General features: G+C 38.7%; 1 protein-coding gene across 4 annotated transcripts in view; it reads right to left on the bottom strand.

Moving 5' to 3' along the window:
- The window catches only part of Nr1h4 (nuclear receptor subfamily 1 group H member 4), a 97,891-nt gene that overhangs the window by 51,468 nt on the left and 22,676 nt on the right, over positions 1 to 23,747 (bottom strand). Inside the window, exons 1-3 of one of the 4 annotated variants that reach the window (XM_069991049.1) lie at positions 14,569 to 14,786; positions 1,687 to 1,814; positions 462 to 600 (exon numbers count right to left, since the gene is read on the bottom strand). In XM_069991049.1, the coding sequence (XP_069847150.1) occupies positions 462 to 528 (67 nt within the window). In that variant the 5' untranslated portion in view covers positions 529 to 600; positions 1,687 to 1,814; positions 14,569 to 14,786. Of the gene's footprint in view, positions 1 to 461; positions 601 to 1,686; positions 1,815 to 14,568; positions 14,787 to 23,747 lie in introns of those variants that run through there. The other 3 variants (XM_069991066.1, XM_069991059.1, XM_069991075.1) reach the window with 3 other exon arrangements.

The following is a 23,747-nucleotide window of genomic DNA, read 5'->3' as shown; positions in this document are numbered from 1 at the left end:
AACCCTAACATGATGTCACAGATTCCACAGCACTGCAGGAATGGTGGATAGGAAATGTACTGCAGAGCTGTAAGCAAAGTAACTTCAGCCTTTAATAGGTATAATATTAAACCGTATACATTGTAATTTCATACTTTAGTACCTGCTATAATAATAATACTAGACTTAGCCTTAGAGCAAGATCAACTTCTACTCTCATCCCTGTTAATTATCTAGCTTCATGGCCTTGGGCAATTCACAAAGCCTTCATCATTCAATCTTCATCTATAAAAAAGTTAGACTACTCAGTTCAATGAATCCAAGGTCCTACCTCATAGAGGAGCTCACATTTACTGACTATTTATACAGAACAAAAGCACTTTCTTGACTATTGTTGGACTCCTTTTCTAGGATTTTGACTCAGGTATTTCCAAATGGTTATAGTTTGTTCTTATTGACATTCAATCAGTTTGACAACTTACCAAATAAGTTCTCAGAAAGGGAAAATTCATCCATGGCCTGCAAATGGGAATGTTCAATGAGATTCATTTTTAATCCTGTCCAAATGTTTTTTAAATTTGAGAATGCACTCTTGTTATGGGTGGTCTTCAAATAAAAACCCTGAAATGCAATAAATAAATAGTTTATAGGTACAGGATGAGGTCAGGGAGTTGCTTAAGAAATAGAAAGCAAGCTAATTTAGAGAAATACAATGGCTCTTTTGTAAAGTTTTCTATAGTCTGTCTGTATGTACCTTTCCTGGCTAGTTATTATGTTTGTGCGTCATTTGGACTTAAAAATGACCGACTGAAATGAATGTTTTCAGAAGAGATACTCCCTGATTTATCTCAGAAAACATTGAATTTAATTCAAATTTCAGCACTTGGAAGGGTTGGACAAAATATAATGATATTTTGGTTATGAATTTATTTCTTTTATATATACAGAGAGAAATAGAAACAAATATAAAGACTTGGATTAAAAATGGGATCAATCTATGATTCATATCTTAGACTTCATCTGAAAGTTGAACAGGTCTGTGTAAACACACAATAACAACATAGGATACTTCCTGCTGAAATCATGTCAACAGATAGTGGCTCTCTAGGATCTTCTTATTTTTGCCTTATATGGAAATTTTCAGGGAATTAAATTTCCTTTCTTTTTTTCCTTCCTTTCTTCCTTCCTTCCTTCCTTGCTTCCTTCCTTCCTTCCTTCTTTCCTTCCTTCCTTTTCTCCCTTCCTTCTTTTCTCCCTCTCTCCCTCCCTCTTTCCTTCCCTCCCTCCTTTTCTTCCTCTCTTCCTCCTGCCCTTTCTTCTTTCCTTTCTTCTTTTTCCTTTGCTATTTCTGGGGCTTGAACTCAAGCTTTTGTTAAGCTTTTTTTGTAGTGCTTTACCATTGAGTCATGCCTCAGGCTCAGAATTTTGCTGGTTAATTGGAAACAATGTCTCATAGACTTTCCTGCCTGAGCTGGCTTGGAACCCTGTTTTTCCAGGTCTCAGACTCCTGAATAATCTAGGATTATAGGTGTGAGCTACCAGTATCTGGCTAGAAGTTGCATTTCTCTTCTCATGTCTACCTTGGTTACACATGGATCTAGGGTAAGAAGAATTACATACATACATACACACACATACATACATACATACATACATACATACATACATACATACATACATACATACATACATACATATAAATCTTACTCAAATGTTTGAAGTTTCATCCTGAGGAAATTTCCAGAATAAATCCAAGAGAACTTGTGTTTACATTGAGCAATATCTCTAGGTCTTCTTTCCTTTCTTCTCTCCTTCTTTCAAGATATTCTACCTCCCTAAAAAGTAATTTGAAAGGTTGAGTAGTGAAAGGGTATTATACAGTAAGCCTATTTTCCGTGGATGTTGTTCAAATCATTTTATCTTCTCTCTACCAAGAATCAATTTTGTTGGGAAATACTTATATTTGCTACTCAGGAAGAGTATATCAGGCTTTGTTTGACAAAATTATTTCATTGAATTTTTTCCCACTCTCAGTCTCTGTTTTTCTCTCTCTCACACACACCAATTGTCCCAGCTGAAGCTGAAGGAAGCTTCAGATCTATCCATCTGTTGTCAGGTCAGTCAACTAGATAGGGGTTCACTTCATTCATTTATTTAATCATACTTTCAGAGACACTTATTGAGCCTTGATTCTTGAATAAACCCCGTTAGATCTTTGGAGACAAAATGGTGAAGACCAAAAAAAATCATCCAGGGTTCATTATATCAAAGTTAATGCATAATAAAAACACTGAAGAAATGATTACACAATCTTTCAGATGGTTGCATGTGATCACAATAGCTATTTATGAAGGCAAGAAAGAGGCTGGTGTAATAGGAGGTTTGGAGTGCAGAGATGTGGAGTTATTCTATATGGAAGTGGCTAAACTTGGGGGACATGATTTCAAAGACAATATTTAAAGATGGGCAATGCAAAGGGACATCTGAATGATGGGAAAACACTAGAGGAGAGCTTCTAAGAAAGATCTCCTAAGAAAGGATACTAACTACATCCAGTGCGGCTATACAGAAAGATCTAAATTCATCTGGCAAGCTGAGAGCATAACACTATCAAACTCTTCTACCATTTTAGTAAGACAGCTCACTGGGAGAAAGCTTGTTCTAAAGCCAGAGGTCACTATCATGACATTTACTCCAAAGCAAAATTTTAGTCATTAGGGAAATATATCATTCTCAGTGTAGCATTTTTGAACCCAGGAGGTTTCATTGTACTGGGAAGTGAGAAAAAAAGATCTGTTGATGTAAAAAAAAAAAAAAAACCAACCCAGTTCTGGAAGCATTGATGTTTACAGCAGATCCTTTGACAGAACGCAAAAAGTAGAACACAAAAAGTAGAACAGAACGCACTGCTCAACTCTTCCCTCATCCTCAAATGACTCTACTACATATCACAATAGAACTTTGAACCCAACAGGACCCAGGGCCTTCTGGACAATTGTGAAACTCCAGCAGCACATAGCCCATGTAGAGGTGCCCAGCAGAGAAATCACAGCTGCTGGCTAGGAAGAGCTCTACCCCAGGAATACAAAAAATAGTAGAAGCAGCCAGAGCAGACTTACTGATGACTCAAGAAGCCTAAGGCAATAAAATATTTCGGGCCTATTTTTGAGAAAAGAGCCTCTGATAAGGAGTTGAAGGTTCAGAAGAATGAGCCAGTAAAAGTTGAGTTGTTGCTAAAAATGGACTTTTATTCATACTCATAAGCTAATTTAGGAGTTGAGAAATTCAAGTTTTAATATTGAAATACCAATTATATGAATATATATGTCCAATGTGCACATAGAAATATACATACAAATCACATATAGTAAATTTATATATTGTGTTGTAAATAGGCTTAAAAACTTCCTTTCCCTAAACTCAGAAAACTGCTGCTCTAGAGTTTCATATATCTATAGGATGAGAAATTCCACAATGTGAAGAGCCTGTAATTTAATATTCAACTCAATAATATTATACTGGGGCTGGGAATGGCCTAGCATGCATGAAGCCCTGGGTTTGATTCCTCAGTACCACATAAACAGAAAAAGCCAAAAGTGGCACTGTGGTTCAAATGGTAGAGTGCTAGCCTTGAGCAAATGAAGCTCAGGAAGAGTGCTAAAGCCCTGAGTTCAAGCCCCAGGACTGGCAAATAATAACAATAACAACAACAACAACAATAATAGTAGTAAACAACTCTGTGGCTGAGCACTGGCAGCTCATACCTGTAATCCTAGTTCTTCAGGAAGCTGAGATATGACATATGAGATATGAGCTCTTCAGGAAACTGATATTATGGTTCATAGTCAGCCTGGGCAAAAAATTCTTTGAGACTCTTATCTCCAATTAATCAGCAAACAAGTGAGCAAGACAGAGAAAGAGAGAGAGAGAAATAAACAAACCAAAAACAAAAGTGGAGGTATGGCTCAAGTGGTAGAGTACCAGCCTTGAGTGAATAAGCTAAGGGACAGCATCCAGGCCCTAAATCCAAGCCCCAGTACTGGCACCAAAAAACAAAATACCTTCTACTCTGTAATTTAAGTCCTATATCCTGGGGTCTTTAAATATGAGATAATAACCCTCGCTCTGACTCTAGGTTTCTCTCTGTGCTTTCTTTTGATCACTTCTATGGTTTGTTTTGTGCTGGTCCTAAAGCCTGAACTCAGGGCCTAGGTGCTCTCCCTGGGCTTTTTGCTCAAGGCTATTACTCTACCACTTGAGCCACAGCTCCACTTCAGCTTTTTTGATGGTCAAGTGGAGATCAGAGTCTCATGGGACTTTCTTGCCCAGGCAAGCTTTGAACCTTGATTCTTACATCTCAGCCTCCTAAGTAATTAGAATTACAGACGTGAATCACCAGTGCAAGGCTTGGTTTTGTTTGTAGGAAATAAATTCTTATATGTTCCCAGGCTGGCCCTGAACTCCTAGCTGTAAAGGATCCTCTTGCATCAGGGCTCCCAGGAGCTGGAATTACAGGTACACCACTGTGTCCAGCATTTATTATTTTTAACCTTGTAGGATGCTCAGAAAGCTCTAGCATATTTTCATGGCATGTTATAGGTCTCATGTTTTCTAGATATATTCTTCTCCATTTTGGTTGCTATAACAGTGTCTTCTCCTCCATGTGTTCATATAAACTTGGCACCTTAAATTCATGTAACTGGAACACAATAGGCCCTGAAGAAATGTTAGCTCACTTTATTATTCTTATGGCTGAAACATAGTGCTAGCATCAAGGGCTCTACATCCCCCCTTCCCCCCAGCTCCATCACAGTGTAACAGAGATAATAATAGAGCCACATGTATAAGTGGCTGAAGCATGGAGTGGTCTCTTCCCAACAACCCACTAATCCACTTTGTAAAACCAGCATGAATCTCCCAGACGTGACACACCGATGACCTCATCATCATTTGTTAGATTCCTCCCCTTCCCACCACTTCTAGATATCCACACACTGGGAACCAAGTTTCCTGTGCCTGCCTGCCTGGGAGGGCAGGCAGACATATTCAAACCATACTCAAACTGCAGTACACAGGAAACAATTCAAAGAGTATACTAAAAACTAAAGCTTTGTAGCTCCATAATCAGTTTTTCTCACCAACATACAATCACAAATGCCAGTTTCTCATGAACTCTTCCAGATACTAAGTCCACTTATCAGCATGAAAGTAGTTTTGAGATACTATATCTACAGAGTTTGCTAAATATTTGCCTGCCTGTAAGCAAGAGCCTATCTGCTACCTGTTTTTATATTGCCTGTGAGCTTGATGGTTTCACATTTTTAAGAGGCTGGGGGAAAAAGTCAAAAGAAAAACATTTCCCAACATGTGACCACTATGTGAAATTTAAAATTCATTGACCAAATTTTTGTTTGTTTTTTGTTTTAGGGAGGTTTAGTTTTGGTGCTAGTCTTTGTGTGTGTGTGGAGAGGGCGAGGGGCTTGAACTCAGGGCCTGGGCACTTTCTCTTAGATTTTTTGACTCAAAGATTAGCACTTTACCACAACTCCACTTCTAGCTTTTTGGTGGTTAATTGGAGTCTCATGGGCTTTCCTGTTTCAGGTGGCTTTGAATCCTCATTTCTCAGCTCCTGAGTAGCTTGGATTATAGGGGTGAGCTGTCAGTGTCCAGATAAGACCTGGGAACTTTAAAAATTATTGCTGTTTTTCATGAGTTCACAGGGAAACTTTGCCTTACTGGAAACTTTTATCTGAAGGTGATAATATTTCTATGCTTGAGAGTTCTAGGATTTATATTCCTGTCATGAATTTCTGCCACTAAAATATGTATATAAATTTGAATTTGTGTCTTCTAGTTCTTAGTGACTAAGATTTTAAACATTTATTTTTTTCTAGATTGAGTTAGTTATTAGTCATCATTAGCACTCACTTGGTGCAAACCATTCCTTGTCCATTAGAGTACAAGTAGAGATAGTAGTCTGTAGTACAAGAGACAATGTGGGTAGCAAAAGAAGACAGCACTATAAGCCAGCAGCCACAGGCAGCACTTGATGAACGCAGGCCCTGGAAGAAGCTACTCTCCTTATACAGTTAGACATTGCAGACAGACAGCTTAAGAATTCTCTGAAGTTAATAATAAAAACCCAAATATCAGAAGCCAGTGTTTCTGTTCAGATGAATCCATATGTGTGTTAATGTCAAAGTTAAGTCAGGTACTATTAGGAGCAATCTCCTATATTAACACCCCTTCCAAATACCATTTTTATAACACAAGTTAAGCCAGCCCAGGAATTAGCCATTTGAACTTGTGCTCCATGACACCAAGTTAACATGCCAAGAGCTTATCTTCCATCTTTCTTTCTTGAACTATGACTTTCAACTGAGCCTGCTCACTAATGTACCTCTTAAACTGAGCATGCTGGCAAGGTGTCCACTCCTATAGGAATATGTACAGGCTTCCTGAATAAAGTCCCCACCCATCCTCCCGTCAGAGAGAACATTGCGTAGGAAGTGACTTCATGCTCTCCGTGCTTGCTGCAGGTGATACCCTTTCTCTCTGCGCTTATTTCTTAGCCATACTTGCTATTGGCTTTGTAGTCATCAAGATGCAAATCAACTGAGTTCATTTATACCAATATGGAAGATATTAAATAGGGAATCAGGGCATAGAAAAACTAATACCTGAATTTTCCCACACTCTTTCCCCAACCTTCTCCCTCAGTTCCTTATTCTTATTCCTGCCCTGGGATGAGGTGCATACAGAATGGATTAAAAGGTTGCTCTCTCTGGAGTAGCAAGTTTAAGCCTTGATTATTGGTGGATGTGGGAATAAACTGTTTATTTTCCTTTATTTCTTTTATCTGATGCTGTAATCCAATGGTATGTGCTATTTATTTTTTATTGTGATAAGACACATCATTAGTGGTAACATGAACTCCCATTTTCTGGTTATCAATACTTATTTGTTTAGATATTGTGTGTCATAGGAAGTTCATGGTATGAGGAACTATTCGGATTTATCACAAACCATTTGCAAATGGAAACCTTGGAAGGACCCTGCTCCAATTAAGTAGCTTTGACTGATACAGAGGAGTAGAAGACTAAGATAAAGACAGATTATGCATAGTAATTCACTATGAAGACTTCACAAAGAAGACATTAATGATATTTTCTCAAACAAACACAGCTGTTGATGGAATAGCACACACTGCATTGGAAAGCTATGGAATCCATTTTCAAAGGGTGGGGAGAAAGTGAAGCTTTCCCAACCACCATCATTTCATGCTCAGGGGAAGCCCTGGATTTGGTACAAATGCTAGGGGGAGAGGGAGAGAGGGAGAGAGAGGGCGGGGGAGATGCTTTAGAGAGATGCTTCTAGTTATTTAACCAAAAGTATTATTACAAATAGTTGGATATGTCCAAAGTAGAAAGTTTGTTTCAAAAAATTATGATGTAGCCTTGCAGGCATAGAATGAGTTCTAAAAATGGATAGAGAGAGAGAGAGAGAGAGAGAGAGAGAGAGAGAGAGAGAGAGAGAGAGAGAGAGAGAGAGAGAGAGAGAGAGAGAGAGAGAGAGAGAGAGAGAGCTGCTATATTGAATCAAAGGCTATCTTTGCCATTCCCCACATAAATAAGTAAAGTCTACTTCTCCACCATTGCGTGAACTATTTTTATGACTCATGTTAATTAATAGAATTTCCCTGCTTCTCAGGTTAGACGTTATGAAGACTTTTAACTCCTGCTTTTCCCTTCTTGTAATGCTAAAAGGAGGTCAGACATGAAATATTATTAAAGAGACCCAGCTATTTCAAAAGTTCTAACCAGCAGCTAGCATCAAGTCCCAGAGTACAGGAGCTATGTCTTTACTAACTCTCCAGTTGAAAATAGTTGCATGAATTGAACCTGGCAAGCCATTTCATTAACCCACAGAATTAAGTCAATAAGTAATTGTTATTATAAGCCATTAAGTTCAAGATAACTTGTTGAACAGTATAAAATGCTGAAAACCATAAACAATGAACAATATGGCATGTTGGCTATAAGCTCATTGGTGTCTAAAGAGAATTTTCCTTAAAATTACTATATTTAATCTTTAAAAATGACATCTCAATGTTAATCTCCAATTTATTCACTCTTTCATTTAGCCAATATTCATTTATTGACTCTGTCAGACACTAGGCATTTTAAGATAAAATATATCATGGTCTTCTTGGAAAAGGCAACCAAGAAATCTCCAATTTGCTGCAACAGAGGCAACCACAGGCCTCTGTAGGAGAACAAATGGGTCACTTACTCATCCACCATTCATGAATTCTCTACGCTGAGCCAGCTTTAGTCTAGGTCTTAAATACTGAGGTGAATAAGGCAGAGAGCTTCCATTCTAGCAGAAGAGGTGAATAATATACAAATAAGCTAATGGATTCAGCTCAAATCAGTGGAAAAAGGATAGCCTACTCAAGAAATTATGTCAGGAAAATTGGCAATTCCTTTGTGGGTAAAAGCAAAATTTTCTGTCTGGAATCATCCTTGAAAATAAGCTTCAGATAGACTAAAAACTTCAAAACTAGAGAAATCACTTGATGAAAATAATAGGAAAATAGTATTTTATGAACTTTGGGATGGTGAGGACTGATTATATAAGACATAAATTGAAAAAATAAATTTGACAGCATTAAGATAAAAGACAAATTAAAACAATATAAACAAACCTAAATAACAGCCAAAATATTAGTACAAATAATGTGTAAATAATCCCTATAAATAAAAACAGAAAGAATAAACAATCCAAGGGAGAAATTGGCAAAGAATATAAAAAGGAAATTCACTAAAGTGGGACACAAATGGTGAATGAACAGAAAATGTCAGAAATTAACAGAAACAAAAACTAATACAACTAGATACATTTTAACTATCTGGTGGTCAGTTTTTGAGTTTTTAAAAGTATATTCTCATATACTAAGTACAGAGACAGTTTTTCAGTGTTTTTGATGGGTTCTATAGTATAGTATACTGAAATGCAAATCTAATCCATAGATATTTTTCCTGAAGAAATCTTTGCACACATGCACAGAGAAGTTCATTGTACTATCACTTTTAATGTATTTGTATTGTATTATATATAATATATTTGTATAATATATTAGACACTAGTTTTATAGTGTTAGCATTGAAATTGGAAAGTAGAGGAGAACAGGATTGGGAAGGTTAAGAGAGATCTTAGATTTAGTGATAAAGTTCGTTTTAAACTTTTATAAGTTGAATAAATACATGGAAGCATATCAGATCCTCACAGTATCATTTCTTGTCTTGGATCTTACCAGTAATTCATTTAGATGATATAAGCAGATATATTAGAATAACCATAAGAGAGTGTTTTCCTCAAAAATAGTATTAGGGACTAGCAGTGCAGCTAAGTGGTACAGCATGTTTTAGCATGTGTACCCCAATACCACACAAAACTAAACAACATTTTATTTACCTTTTAAAATAATAAAAACAAAAACATGGTTTCCCTTATTTGCAATATCTAGTATAGGTATGAGTCAAGCGGAAAAGGTCAGATAATGTGATGTTAGGAAAATGAACCCTTAAATATGTATTTTAATGTTTTCGTTTCTTTCATGCATATGTTTCTAACGCATTTATAAGATTATTTCTTTGTTGCTTTGTATGTCCCTCCCCCACAGTGTAACCCCCGCTTTCACTATATTTGATGTCAGTATAACATGTGGAGGAGATGGGGACAAACAAGTCGTTTAAGGATTCAGGTGGACCTGTTGCAACAATGAGAAGTACAAAATGTCATGTCAAAATTAGCTTGACAATGTCGGTGTGGGGGGGGAGGGGGGTATAATTGGGTGGGGGGAGGGGGGAGGCTGGGAAGGGAGGTGAAGGGTAAACAAAGGAGGAGGCTGCAATGCTTGGTAAGAAATGTATGCATTATCCTGCCCATGTAATTGTAGCCCCTCTGTACAGTATGTTCTCAAATAAAATAAAATAAAATTTAAAAAAAAACAAAAACAAAAACAAAAACATTTCAGGATTGAATAATATTTAGTACTTGAGTGAAAGTTACAAATTTCAGTGCAAATAAATTTTTCTGCGGGAAAATATATACAATAAACAGAAGTTGTAAGTTAATAAAATTTGGAAGAACAGTTTTTTAAACAGAAAGTCCCTACATACTCCCTACTTCTACACATACAGATAACCCCCTACTTTCAAAGTGGTACTTTTTTTTTTGTACAATCGATGACCCTACATCAGTATCAACTGATGACCATAGTTTACATTGGTAATCATTCTACAGGTTTTGGAAAATATAAAATAACACGTATATGTCATTATCGTATGACTCAGAATAGTTTTACTGTCCTTGAAAATCCTCTTTTAAAAATGCATACATTATAGGGCTGGGAAGTTGGCTCAGTGGTAGAGTGCTTGCCTTGCATGCATGAGGCCCTGGGTTCGATTCCTCAGCACCACATAAGCAGAGAAAAGCCAGAAGTGGCATTGTGGCTCAAGTAGTAGAGTGCCAGCCTTAAGCTGAAGAGCTGAGGGACAGCGCCCAGGCCCAGAGTTCAGACAACACCACTGACAAAAATAAATAAATAAATAAATAAATAAATAAATAAATAAATAAATGCTGGTATAATCCTAGGCTGTAATCCTAGCTACTCAGGAGACTAGTCAGGAGGCTGAGATCTGAGGGTGGGAAAGATAGTGAAACTCTTATGTCCAATAAACTACCCAGAAAGAGCCAAAAATGGCACTGTGGCCCAAGTGGTAGAGTGCTAGCCTTGGACAAAAGACGCTCAGTGACAGCACCCAGTCCTGAGTTCAAGCCCCAGAACCTGCACCTAGCCCCCTCCCCCACCCTAAAATAGCATAGATTTAAAAATATAATCTCAAGGGAACTCTGAACCCCTGACGTCCAATCATGGCTAAGATCAGAACCCCTGATCTCTTAACACTGGGCCATAACTAGCTTCTGCTCTCCAGTATTGGTATAGACTTGGCATCTACACTAAGAGCTTCCACATCAGGAAATGATGGCAGATAGTTCTTTATGAGCTCCATCAAGGACAATCTCCCTGCCCCCAAAGAGTGGCTTTCTCCTGATTAGCAATATCCTTCAGTGAGACCAACTCTTATGGACAAGTAAATATTTACCATGTCTTCCACATAACCATATTAATATCCTTACAGGATTGAAAACACAAAGCCATGTTGTTTCTCCTGTCTCTAAATTAATGACACCAATTAAAATGTAAGAGACTTAGCTGGGTGCCAGTGGCTCATGCCTATAATCCTAGCTACTCAGAAGGCTGAGATCTCAGGATCTCAGTTCAAAGCCAGCTCAGGCAGGAAAGTCTGTGAGACTTTTATCTCCAATAAACTACTCAGAAAAAGCCAGAAGTGACGCTATGCCTCAAGTGGTAGAATGCTAAAGTTGAGCACAGAGAGGCTGAGGGTGAGGGACAGTGCCTAGGCCCTAAGTTTGCCAACCTGAGGACTGGTGAGAGAGAGAGAGAGAGAGAGAGAGAGAGAGAGAGAGAGAGAGAGAGAGAGAGAGAGAGAGAGAGAGAGAGAGAGAGAGAGAGAGAGGTTCAAGTTCCCCTAGATCACTGGGACGAGGAAGAAGTCATCTTAATTCAATTTCAATGAGGGAAAGCTCTTCAAACTTTTATTACATTTTATTCTGAAAAAAATGAAGATTAATGAAAAATTATAATTGTGTCAATTCATTTGAATCCTTAGAATCTCATTATACTTCCTAGACCCAATAAAGAATAAACTACACTGCTTTTGCTGCACAGTATTTGCAAGTTTACTCCACAATCAAGTTGCATTATAGTAACGTTTTGATGACATACATTGACCAAGAGAGACAGTACAAATAATAGAAATCCTGTTGCAACCCAAATTAGAAAGGACCAAATAAAGGAAGAAAATAACTCACTGTGAAGAGCCAAGGAGTCAAGTTTGGTGAGAAAGGTAAGAGAAAAACAAAAGGAAGATGGAAGTTTTTATGTTATGATGGTTTTTTGCCTCACCATGTAGAATGAGCTGCATTTTCACTGGTAGAAAATACAGGGACAACAAGAAATGCTTGGAATAAGGCTAGGGATATAGCTCAGTGGTAGAGCTGTGCTTAGCATACAGGGTTTCATCCCTACTATCCACTCCAAAAAATATCCCTGAAGAAAAGATGTTCTTTCTTTTGCCTTTTCATGATCTCAGTTGCTAATAGTCTTTAGGAGGGGGAAAATGAGACATCGGGCAAAGGGAAGTTTCTCACTCTACGAAAAGAATCTTTTATGCACTTACCTTCTATGGGCCCTTGGAAACTCTATTCCATCAGGGTATTCATTCTGAAGCTTCCAAGAACCATAGCAGTTCTGGCCTTCTCTAGGATGTCATTAATGAGCACTATGGTGGGTTTATTCTAGACTTTAATGGTGAAGCTGGTAACTGAAGGAAGGAGCTGGTCAGCTCTCCCAGACTGTCCCGTGAGTTGAGGCTAAACAATGCAGTGAGACCCAACATCCCCTGTGGGTAGTTCAGTCGTTAGACTCTGCCCTATGAGTGAGGTTTCAGGAATCTTCAAAATATTCGTGGGTTTTAATAAATCACCCTATCAAAGATAAAATGTGGCCAGCTGGTCAATTTCAACTTTTCCCCACCTCCAATAACATGGGAGGAACAAGGGAAAAACTTTCTTCAGAAAAACCTACCCCTCGTTCATGTCTTGGTGGTATATGGACTTACTCATCTTTTGGGGGCTCATTTTCCTCATCTCTAAAATGAATATAAGCAAAATTTCCTATTGTGAGAAAGAAATAGACAATTTAAGTAAAGTGTGGGACAAATTAGTAGGTTCAGAATAAAAGTTGGTTCCATGCACTCAAGGTGCACCTCCGCCTTTTTTATTCTCTTCTCTAGAGTGCGCCAGGGCCTTACAAGCATTGTGTGTTCCATTACAACCTGGCCTGATCTTGGAGATGTGCAAATATGAGGAAGGCTAGGGATAGCATTGTTTTTCCTCTCTACCTGCAAAGAGAGGGAAGAGGTGCCCAGGGGAAACACTACCGCAAATACTGAAGATGGGTCTCAGGACAAGAGAGTTCTGTCCTGGTCCATTATGTTTTCTATGAACTAGAAATTACATCAGCTTTGTTACAACATTCTCAACAAAACTGAAAAGTTCAGGGTGCAAATGGCATTGGCATTGGACCACAATTGTAGGGGAGTAGGAAGGGGATAATGCAAAGATGAAAATGTCTAACATTCTATAAAATGTCTAGCATTTTATAAAAAACAAAGCTAGAAATACAACAATGGCTTCCCAACCATCCTCCACTCTCGCAATTATCAGGGTTTATTGGGAACGTACGCATGCACACCATTCCCCCCCCACCGCACACCCTCCCCCACACCCTACTTTATCAAATTATGATTGACATATAAAATATCTGAAATTACAAGCATGATCTTTGCCATTAATCTATCATCTCCCAACATGAATTCCCATTAGTATTAATAATAATATAGTGTCCCTTCTCCTTTCATCAATATTCTTGGAGTTCAGCATCAAAGACAATATCAGTTATCTTCTACAGTCAAGTTGCTCAGACAAAGAATCCAAGGTGAGTCATTTATTATCCCCCTGCCCCTCCTCTCTAAACAAAGTCCAATTAAGAGAAATGATGTGTCAGGAAGCAGACAAGGAGCTGCCTTATCTATAGATTCAATCCTTGAACTTTTTTAAAAAAAGTTCTTTCTTGCATTTTCTATCTTTTTAAGCTGTTTCTATGTAATAGTAATATTAGATAGTTGGAAAGCTAGACTTTGCAACAGTAGTCAAAAGAGAAAACCTTTCATAAAAAATTTTCATTGATGTATCAATGCATAAAGATTACATATTTTTATGGGGTGCCATATGGTATTTTATGCATATATTGTGTAATGTTTGAATCCGATTCAACTAGATACCTCTTCAAAGAAATACAATTCCTTTATAGTGAAAATGCTCAAAAATCTTCCCTCTATCTATGGAAATGCAACAGCATACCAGAACTTCTTGTTCCTACCTAACTGTAACAGTATCCATTGAGCCCTCTCTCTCCAGCCTTCCCTCCTCTCCCCTCCCCACAGCTTCAGATTACCACCACTCTTTACACTAATTCTCTTTAATTATGAGCAAAGGAGAACCTATGTTTTTCAGGCTACTCTTCTCCTGGAGAATATTTTTATGCCAATTCAGTATAGTTTCAGTGTCCCGTTCCACATCCCTGACCATCCCCATATTAACATTATTCCCAAACTCACATAAAGATTTGGAAAAGTGGCCAGAAGATTGCACACTGCACAGGCCAAACAAATTACCTATCAGATCAGCACCAGAACATTTCTGAAATTCAGTTTTAGAATTGTTCAGTTTTTCTTTTCTTTTTTAAAAAGTTTTCAGGATTTTACTTCAAACTCCATTAGCTCTAGAATCCATTCACTGGCAAAAATTACAGATGTCAAAGAAAAAACTTTAAAAGACAATTTCTTTGTTCCCCTCCTAGAGGCATAAGATACTTACGAAGATGGTTTGGGGTCAGAGAAGAACGTCCAGGATCCTGAGAGGATTCTGAATCGAGTCTTCTCCAAATCCCTACAGTTTTCCTCAATTTGACATTGGGGTGAGTTGATGAGTCAGTGGGGTGAGAGGAGCAGAGAGATCTAGTGAAGCCTGTGGGTAATCACAAGTGGCCTTCTGGCTGGAGCTGTAGCATCTTTCCCTTGGCTCAGTGCCTCATGTACAGAGATTAGTCATTAACAAGCCTTCCCTGCTAAATGATATAAACACAGAAAGGAAGCTCCGGAGAGCCTTCAGATTCCCAGGACAAACCCACAGGGCCCCCAAAGAGGGAATGTGACCGGGCTCATGAACTGTGCACTTCACCTCTTCAAAACACTCCTCCTGGCTGTTCTGTGGGCTCCTGGGTATCCAGATTTCTGACATCTTTCTTCTCCCTTTCCAAATGCTTTTCCTATCACATTCCAGCAACAGAAGCTACAGACTTTCTACAGACACTCTACAGACGTTCTCAGCCCTTCCCACCCCCGGTCTCCCATATCAAGCAATAACAAACAGATCCGGCTGCAGATTTGTGACATTCTTTAGAATAGCTTATTTCCAACCCGCTCCATCCCTCTGCTGTCCTGGGTCCACCACAGCTTCCTTTCAGAAGAATCACATTGGCCCCAAGGAGTCCATTGATTTGTGTTTTTGTTTTTTCCTTTTCTATTTTTCTGTTTGCTAATTGCATAGCAGCATAAAGGATGATCAGATGCCTGCTCATTACTCACAACTTTTGCCTGAGACTCATGCCTTCTATGAGTCCTGGTTTCCTAATCTTTACAATGGATAGACATGGAAAAACGATCTCACGGACTGTGATGACTATTAGTACAATATATAGTTTGGATGTTTAGGAAAAGTACCCAGCAAGTTGGGCATGGTGGCTCAAGGAAAGTTCACAAGACTCCATCTCTACCAATGGCTGAGCTTGGTGGCATATACCTCTTATCCCAGTGACAAAGGGAAGCAATAATATTGAGACCTTAGCTTAAAAACAACCAACACAAAAAGAGGCTGGAGTCATGGTGTAATTGGTCAATGAACTGTTTAACAGGTGTGAGGCCCTGACTTAAAACCTCAGTACACACACACACACACACACACACACACACACACACACATACATGCACACACACACACACACACACACACACACACACGATAGAAAAATGAAGTGTCTGGTATACCAGAAGCACTCAATGAATTTGGAGCATTATTAATTTTTATTCGTTAAATTACACTTTCTTCCTATTATACACTCATCATGTTGCTAAGTATTCTCCTAATCAATCTCCCTGATGGGGTTCTCATTACCTAAAAATAAAATAACAGATATTTAGGAACATTTCCATTCTCAACCATCTAGCCTTTAATCTATCTTTCTAGAATTTTCTCACATCCTGTGTCTTAAAGATGCCAAGGATCCTGTACCAAGGTTTCCAGTCTCCATTCTTTTGTTTCTATCAGTTGCGGGACTTGAACTCAGAGCCTTGGTGCTATTCCTGAGCCTCTTTGTGCTTAAGGCTAGAGCTCTACTACTTGAGCCACAGTGCCACTTCCAGGTTTTGAGTGGTTAATTGGAGATTAGAGTCTCATGAGAACTTTTCTGCCCAGGCTGGCTTTGAACTGGGATCCTCAGATCACAGCCTCCTAAGTAGCTAAGATTACAGGTGTGAGCCACTGGCACCTAACATTGCCTCCATTCTTCTAGCCAAGTTTTTCCTAGCAGGTGGTCTTTCAGTTACTTTCCTTTCACATACATACATCTTCTGAAAGAGGTGCAGAAAAAAAATCTCAAGGTCTTCCTGTAAACAGCCTATTCCTTGTCCATCCTTACTCTGTCCATGCAACTCCCTTGATCTTTGCTGTCTTCTTACTGTTCCTGAATTTCCCAACCTTATATTTTATAGTTTCTACTTGTCACATTTACAAGAGCAAAATTTCCAGAAGACAGGCATGGTAGCAGCAGATTTACCTTGGCATTATTCCTTGGCTTAACATAGAGTCTCTGCCAGAAGTATTGCATCACTATTTGTTAAGTCAGTGAAGAAGCTTAGAAACAAACAACTTTCCAAAGTGGCATGGCTCTGTGTGTGTGTGTGTGTGTGTGTGTGTGTGTGTGTGTGTGTGTGTGTGTGTGTGTGTGTGTGTTCAGGTGTTCAGCATCTGAACTCAGGGTGCTGTCCCTGTACTCTTTTGCTCAAGACTAGTAGTACTCTACCACTTGAACCACAGCTCCACTTTCAGCCTTTTTGGTGGTTAATCAGAGATGAATCTCACAGACTTTCCTACCTGGGCTGGCTTTGAACTGTAATCCTTAGATCTCAGCCTCTTGAGTAGCTATGATTAAAGGCATAGCCATGGCACCTGGCTATCATTTGGATCTTTGGTGGTATATATGAAACACATGTCATAAATGCCTTTTCAAAAATTTCAGAATCTGTTTTCTCCTCCTACTATATAGTTCATCAATCAATCAGGATATATCTTGGGGAATCCCATGAAATAAGGAGAGCAGTGTTTTCAAATTGTGTTCAGGTAGAACAAAGAAATGGAGTAGGACAGGAGTTTAGAACTGTAAATGCTGGTAAATGATTAACAACCAGCTCTCAGAGAAGTGGGAATAGACAATATATGCACACATATTTGTCTTAAAAATTGTTAATATGTATAATACCTGTTTTATAACTGATAATACATGCACATTTAGCTATGATACATTCCATATAACTGAATTCCATGTAATTGAATCCATTGGGAGTATTTTCATTGAATTCCTGTACTTGTTAATCAGTTTATGGTGGTAGTCCATCTAAGGTTTGAAATAGAATTGCTGCTTGGTCCCCTAGTTCTTCTCCCACAATACAGTTACTGTCCTGAATTTGTGTGTGTATGAGCAGTGGTACTGGGGTTTGAACACCAGGCCTGTGCTCTCACTTGTTTTTTTCACTCAAGGCTGGTACTCTACCACTTGAGCTACACCTCCATTTCTAACTTTTTGGTAGTTAATTGGAAATAAGAGCCTCATGGATCTTTCTACCCAGGCCAACTACAAACCTTGATTCTCAGATGTCAGCATTCTGAATAGCTAAACCTCAAGCAGTAAGTACCAGAGCCTGGCTCTGTCCTGAAATTGTATATGCAATGTATGTACAAATTGTTGTCTTTAAACCGAATCCTCTTTTAATTCCAATACCAAGTGCATTTGGATATCTCCTTGTCTTGTTATAAGCAGCGTCTTCAGATAGTTTTCAAACACTGAGAGAATCCTCTTTCCATTCTTGTGTGTACTCTTCATGCTGAATCAACTATAAACATGACATACCTTATATTTAATGTGCATTAGTATTTTTCTGGCTGGGTATCATGAAACTCTTATCTTCAATTAACCAGAAAAATACTGGACTGGAGAAATGGATCAACTGGTAGAGCACCAGGTCTGAATAAAAAAGCCAAACAAGAATGAGACTCTAGGACTTCAACTAAAAGAGAGAAAAGGACAGAGAGAGAGAAAGAGAGAGATAATTTTTGTCATTTAGACTAGGAAACAAAAGAGAAGAAGAAAAAAGAAGAGGAAGAGGAGGAGAAGAAGGAGGAGGAGGAGGAGGAGGAGGAGGAGGAGGAGGAGGAGGAGGAGGAGGAGGAGGAGGAGGAGGAGGAGGAGGAGGAGGAGGAAGAAAGGCAGGAAAGTCTGTGAGATTCTTATCTCCAATAAACTACCAGAAAACTGGAAGTGGCACTGTGGCTCAAGTGGTAGAGTGCTAGCCTTTAGCTGAAGAGCTAAGGGACAGCGCCCAGGCCCAGAGTTAAGCCCCATGACTGACCAAAAAAAAAAAAAAAAAAAAAAGTAAATATTTTAGCTGTTTTTGACCAGATATACTCTCTATCATATTTTATAACCCTTAAAAAATCAAATCTCTTTAGAATGTAGGCTGTATAGAAACATTTATAAGCCAAAATTTATCGGTTCACTTCCATTGTTTTATCCCTTAGACCAGTGCCTTTCTGTGGATAGAAGGAAACGATTTGTTCCTCCCTATAAGAAATCTGGCAGTATCTGAAGACAATTGTAATTATCCCAAGTTAGAGGAAATGCTATCTAGTAGGTAGAAGCAGAGGCTGCTACTTGCCTTACATAATCAAAACTACAATGGATTAAGTCTTTATATGTAAATTGTGCTCATTTTCATAGTGCAAATACTCTTCCTGTGGAAAATTTCAAAGTACCAGTATAATGTTACCAAATCCAGGGTTGGAAAGAGAAGCACATGAGTGACTCACCATTATATAGTATTTCTTCCAGACAGACCCATTAGATGAGAATAAAGATGATGTAAGCATGATAAAATAATTAGGATGTGTTGGACTTTTAGTATTTGATCTTGGCTCTTAAAATGTCTTTAATTGTTAAGTTTATATAATTTCAATACATGATAAAAAGCTATGTTCACAACCGGCTCAGAGGTTCCTGAAAATGTACCAATTAACTCATGAACACAGGTAAGCTAGCTCCAGCAATTCCACTAGGAAAATGAGGCTTCACCCACACAGGAACAACAAAAGCAGGGCTTTACATTCAGATTTATTTATTCCAACGCGAAGATAGCTGCTTCTCCTATACTTTTCTCCACTGTCCTACCCATGCAAAGGAAGATCAAAATATTTATTCTGTGAAATGTTTCTCAGGACTGGAATGGTTTAATTAATTGCTAGATAGAATAGAGAGGCAAGTAGTCACTGCCAGATCATTAGTGATCAACTCTAGTATAATTTAGTGATACAACAGAAAAGCCATCCTAGGGAGGGAAGAAAATCTCCAATCATGTAAAATACTGTTTTTTAAATAATGTTTTGACCTCTTTATCTCTTAGGAGACTTTTTAATTGAAAATCTCCTTCCCCTACATCCTAATATAGCAGATCACCAAAGGTCAGAAACTATGAAAAAGCCTGAAATGAATGAGCAACAGAGCAGGTAAGCTTTGAATAGCAATATTTAGGTTCCAGAAGAAGAGAAGCCTATGGTAAATAATGCTGCAATAAACATAGTTGTGCTGGGAGCTTTAGTGTGGTCTTGTTTGTAAACATTTGGGTAAATGCCCAAAAGTTGCCCCTCAGTAGATGAATGGATGAAGAAAATGTGGTATATATACACAATGGAATTCTATGCCTCCATCAGAAAGAATGACATTGCCCCATTTGTTAGGAAATGGAGAAACTTGGAAAAAATTATATTAAGTGAAGTAAGCCAGGCCCAAAGAAACATAGGTCCCATGGTTTCCCTTATTTGCAATATCTAGTATATGTATGAGTCAAGCAGAAAAGGTCAGATAATGTGATGTTAGGAAAATGAACCCTTAGATATATATGTATTTAAATGTTTTTTTCTTTCATGCATTTGTTTCTAACGCATTTATAAGATTATCTCTTTGTTGCTTTGTATGTCCCTCCCCCACAGTATAACCCCTGCTTTCACTATATTTGATGTCAGTATAACTTGTAGAGGAGATGGGGAAAAACAAGTCGTTTAAGGATACAGGTGGACCCATTGCAATAATGAGAAGTACAAGTTGTCATGTCGAAAACGAACTTTACAACTTTGGTGCGGGGGGTGGGGGGTGGGGGGGTGGGGGGGGTAGTGGAGAATTGGGTGGGGGGCGGGGACAGGCTGGGAAGGGATGTGAAGGGTAAACAAAGGAGGAGGCTGCAATGCTTGATAAGAAATGTACGTATTATCCTGCCTATGTAATTGTAACCCCTCTGTACAGTGTGTTCACAAAATAAATAAATAAAAGAAAAAAGAAGAGAAGCCTGGGTCAGGACAGTGAGAGGATGGCAGGGCCATCAGTAACACAGGAGGGGGCCACAAAGGGAATGGTAAAATGCACAAAGGAAAGGGAGGATATAAGGCCTGGAGACAGGAGCTAACCTCTTTCCCCATTGGCTCAGGCCTGGCTGAGAGTGGATCTGTCCCAACCCTGAATTAGTCTATTGGAAAGGGATTGGGGTCTTCAGCTTTGAATAATTATTTTTCTTATTAGACATTATAACCCTCAAGGATTATATTCTCTAAAAGCAGAAAAAAATTCCAAGACCTACAGATAACTTAGTAAGAATGATACTAAAGCACAGATATCAGAGTTAGGGGCCTGGGTTCAGTCTCTGGTCTGATCATGTGACCTTTATCACATCAATATCATTTGATCTAAAAAAAGATAGCAAAAATACATGTGTCATGTGTTCCTATGTGAATAGGCACACAGTATTACATGAACATATATGCCAAAATTCACCAAAGTATAGCACCTCACAGGCACTATCAGATATAAGATCTTCTAGGGTGGATAAGCCATTAGGAAGCCCTGCCATCACTCCACCATCAGCTGTTTTAAGGACCATGCTAAAGTCCCTGGATCTACATTGTGAAAAGATACTTCCACTGATGAATGAAGATCACATTGAAATTTTATCACAGCTTGTATGTCCAAAGCTTTTTTGTTTGGCTCTGCAGTTTGAGGTTTATGTTTGTTTGTTCATCTGGAGGATAGAGTTCTTCGAGACAGGTTCTAGCTATGGAGCCCAAGCTGGGGTGAAAATTGTCTGTCCTCTTGCCTCTGCCTCCCAGTAATTAATATGGAAAGTCTTAACTGGTGTCTGTTCTTTTCAAAGTTAAATAGTATATGAAAGCATAGCATCAGCTACTCTGTCTACTGTGCTACAAATGTTGCATGTAGAAAAGTAAATATCAATTAATGGAGGGTTTGATTAATTTATATGTGGGTGTTGATAAAAACTGGCTCCCAGTGGAACACCAATGTCACAGTTTTGGAAGTTTGGAAATTGCTGGTTAGTCAAAAGTTCATTGGGTCAGAGCCCAAGAGACTTGGATTCTGGGTATCATTTGGAAGGGAGGGAAGCCAGAGAAGAATGTATCAGAGAACAGGCATGTATGCCATCTGCCTTCACTGGTACAGAGTAGTGCTGATTGAAATGTTCTTTGAAATGTCACTGAAGTTACACAAGATTAGCTATTACAACTATTTGTAACACAAGCCACGGCTCTCTAAGAGCAGATGTTGTACATTTCAGGATGTAGCAAATAATCTATATTATGTTTATGGTTACAGATCTGACTTTGTATCATACTAGCTACAATCTTCATTATGAAATCCTTAATTTTTTTAATGAGATCCCACATTTTCATTTCACATTGAGACCCATAAATTATGCAACCAGTCCCATGTGTTCGTTCAGAAAACAAAGACTTCCTGAAAGAACACTGGAATTCCTTTGTTGGGCAATGCCAAAAGATGAAGCAATAACTCCCAGTCTTGGTGGGTTGGGCATTAGATGCTTTGAGGTTTATGATATCCATCATTTCAAAAAAAAATCAGCTGTGCACTAATACCACACATAAGCCACTCTGGCTGTTCAGAACTTTTGTTCTGTCCAAGGCTTGTGCTCCATTGTTCAAGGCCCAGCTGGAGTAGATAGTCCACGCTTTATTCAGATCATGTACAAAATAGGATGATCCACTTAATACCATGTGTTGCTATATGGGTGATGTGGATGCAAAATATTCATAGCAAGTTCTCAACAAAAGACATAACAGAAAGAGGAAGGTCACTGTTGGGCTTAAGGGCCATATTGTATCTAACCTGTATTTAATACACCAAGGTTCTATATTTTGTATTGGGAAATCCTCTATTTAGGAGATGTAGCTGATGGTCCAATAAAAAATCTATTTCTCTTCAAGAGAAATAAAGCAAAATAAAAGAGAAAGGTGTGGGTTTAGAGCCTCCAGTGGTAGCAATGATATATTTATACTACTCCTTAGTCAAAAGTTCATTGGATCAGAGCCCAAGAGACTTTTGTGTTTTGGGGTCCTGGCAATGGAGCAGAGTCAGATGTAATAAAGATCATGATACTTGGGTCCTTAGAAATGATTCTGAAATTTCCAGGCATAGGTGGCTTACGCCTGTAATCCTAGCTACTCAGGAGGCTGAGATCTGAGGATCATGGTGCAAAACAAGCCCAGGCAGAAAAGTCCAAGAAACTCTGATCTCCAATAAAAACACTAGAAAACTGGAAGTGGTGCTGTGGCTCAAGAGGTAGAGCGCTTGCCTTGAGCTGAAGAGCTGAAAGAGAGTGCCCAGGCCCAGAGTTCAAGCCCCACAACCGACAAAAAGAAAAGAAAAGAAATGATTCTGAGACAGAAGAACCAGTTAGTCTATTCAGGAAGATAAAGCATTATTAATATTAAGCATGTACAGCTCAAAGGCTTTGAACGTCTTTTGTAGAATTTCCTCTTCAGACAGACAGAGGCCACAGAGATGCTGTCTCCCCTCTGGCTCTCAAAGCACACTCCAAACTCCTCTCAAAGCATTTTAACTCTTTCTCAAAACCATTCATTTCCTTATCTGTCTCCTTTACTGGCCTGTAAGCTCCTCAGAGGTGGTGGTGGTGATGTCTTGTTCTCCGTATCCCTAGATCCAGAATAGCACCAATTCTGCTGGCAACTCTCAAGTAAAAGACTGAGTGGTGTATGACATATAAAGATCTCCTGCAATTCAATAATAGACCAACAAGGAAAAAAATGAGGAAAGTACATGAAGACAGTAGACAGAACAGTACATTAAAATGCTTGCCAAATATATAAAAAGACATTCAATCACAAAAGGCACAATAATTTTAAAAGACAAAAAAATCAGTATTGCAACCGGGCACCTGTGGCTCACGCCTGTAATCCTAGCTACTCAGGAGGCTGAGATCTGAGGATCGCAGTTCAAAGCTAGCCTGGGCAGGAAAGTCCGTAAAACTCTTTTCTCCAATAAACCACCAGAAAACTGAAAGTGATACTGTAACTCAAGTGGTAGAGTACTCGCCTTGAGCTGAAGAGCTGAGGGACAGAGCCCAGGCTCAGAGTTCAAAAAAAAAAATCAGTATTGCTGTTAGATACATTGAAAGATATCTAAAGCCAATTATAATGAGAAGTGCAAGTTAACACTGCAATGAGGTTTTATTTTTACCTGATCGGATGAACAAATTCAAATTTACTCACAAATTAAGCTGGTAAGAGTGAAGAAACCAGCTTGTTGCTATACTGTTAATGTGAGTATGAATTCACTCAGCTTCTAA

Source organism: Dipodomys merriami, unplaced genomic scaffold, assembly GCF_024711535.1.
Source record: "Dipodomys merriami isolate MVZ:Mamm:240054 unplaced genomic scaffold, mDipMer1.0.p SCAF_10, whole genome shotgun sequence".
In the NCBI taxonomy this organism is placed as follows: Eukaryota; Metazoa; Chordata; class Mammalia; order Rodentia; family Heteromyidae; genus Dipodomys; species Dipodomys merriami.
The sequence above is the reverse complement of the archived record's forward strand: the minus strand, read 5'-3'. Positions and strand labels throughout refer to the sequence as shown.